Below are 1,140 nucleotides of genomic sequence, written 5' to 3' on the forward strand. Positions count from 1 at the left end.
CCCGCCCGCCCGGGGCTGCTGTCGTTCGATATTTCAAGTTGTGCGTTGCGATAAGAAAAAAAAAAAAGTGCAGTTAATAACTTTAAACCAGGTAGTTTGTGAAGGATTAATCCTTTGCTTGCTTCAAATCTGAACAGGAATCTCCACACAAATGCCCCACATGTGGAAGAACCTTTAATCAAAGAAGTAATCTGAAAACTCACCTTCTTACCCATACAGACATCAAGCCCTACAACTGTGAGCAGTGCGGCAAAGTGTTCAGGCGAAACTGTGATCTACGGCGGCACAGTCTAACTCACACCCCGCGGCAGGACTTCTAGAGCAGCCCGGGACCCGCGCCCGCGCCGGCAGCTCCCACTTGCCCCTTTTGCTCAAGGACTGTGTTGTAGGAACTCACAGACACGCACACGCACGGAGGCACGCATGCAGACTCGGGGCCAAGCTTTCCTACCACACGTCTGCGAAACTCGTTTAGAGAGTGCGGACTGCAGGATCGGGCCCCTCTCCAACCCACACCCCGGCGTAAAGCTCATCTTGTAGATACCGGCGGCTCATTTTAGAGCTCTGTACAGAATGTGGTTTTCTTCGGCTGTTTGTTTCGTATCGTCGTGTCGGATGCGCATCGATAACAAATCGTGGAGGCAAAGTATCTCTTAAAAGTGTATTTCAAAATAAATCTTTTTTTTTTTCCAAATACCTCCTGCCTTGTTGTATTATTCTCTGAACATTCGGGCTTTTTTTTCCTGCTGTGTCAATGCAATGGTAAAGCATATTGAATAAATTTCCTAGCTGGATAATTGTACTGTCACAACAATTTTGGTGATCGCTTTTGTTTGGCCTGTTTCACTGTCGCTGTTGTGTTATCTATTGTTAAGTAAAATGAAAGTGCCGTATTTGAGAGTTTATAGCTCTATTACTTAATACTATGAATGTCTAAATATTAACTTCTGTACTTTTTTTTTTTCCCGAACGATTTTTTTTTTAAAGAAGAGAAAGAAAGAAATACTTACAAATAAACAGATCTTAGGAAATAATGCATAGAGCCGTTCTTACGCCAAAGCGGCTTATTAGTAACTTATTTGCAATCAGCCCATATATTGTAAAAGTCATCCCCCTCGCGGAGATTGCAGCAGCCAGCCT

The 1,140-nt window shown here is 43.9% G+C and overlaps 1 protein-coding gene across 1 annotated transcript; it reads left to right on the forward strand.

Annotated features, from left to right (window-relative positions):
- Positions 1 to 137: 137 nt before the first annotated feature.
- ZNF138 (zinc finger protein 138) lies at positions 138 to 320 on the forward strand (the record flags this gene model as incomplete). Its single annotated transcript, XM_010295590.1, has 1 exon — positions 138 to 320. A coding segment is annotated over one exon (183 nt), but the record flags the coding sequence as incomplete, so codon positions are not given.
- Between the last annotated feature and the right edge of the window lie 820 nt (positions 321 to 1,140).

The sequence above is a fragment of the Phaethon lepturus genome, unplaced genomic scaffold, assembly GCF_000687285.1.
Source record: "Phaethon lepturus isolate BGI_N335 unplaced genomic scaffold, ASM68728v1 C13539131, whole genome shotgun sequence".
Taxonomy (NCBI): domain Eukaryota; kingdom Metazoa; phylum Chordata; class Aves; order Phaethontiformes; family Phaethontidae; genus Phaethon; species Phaethon lepturus.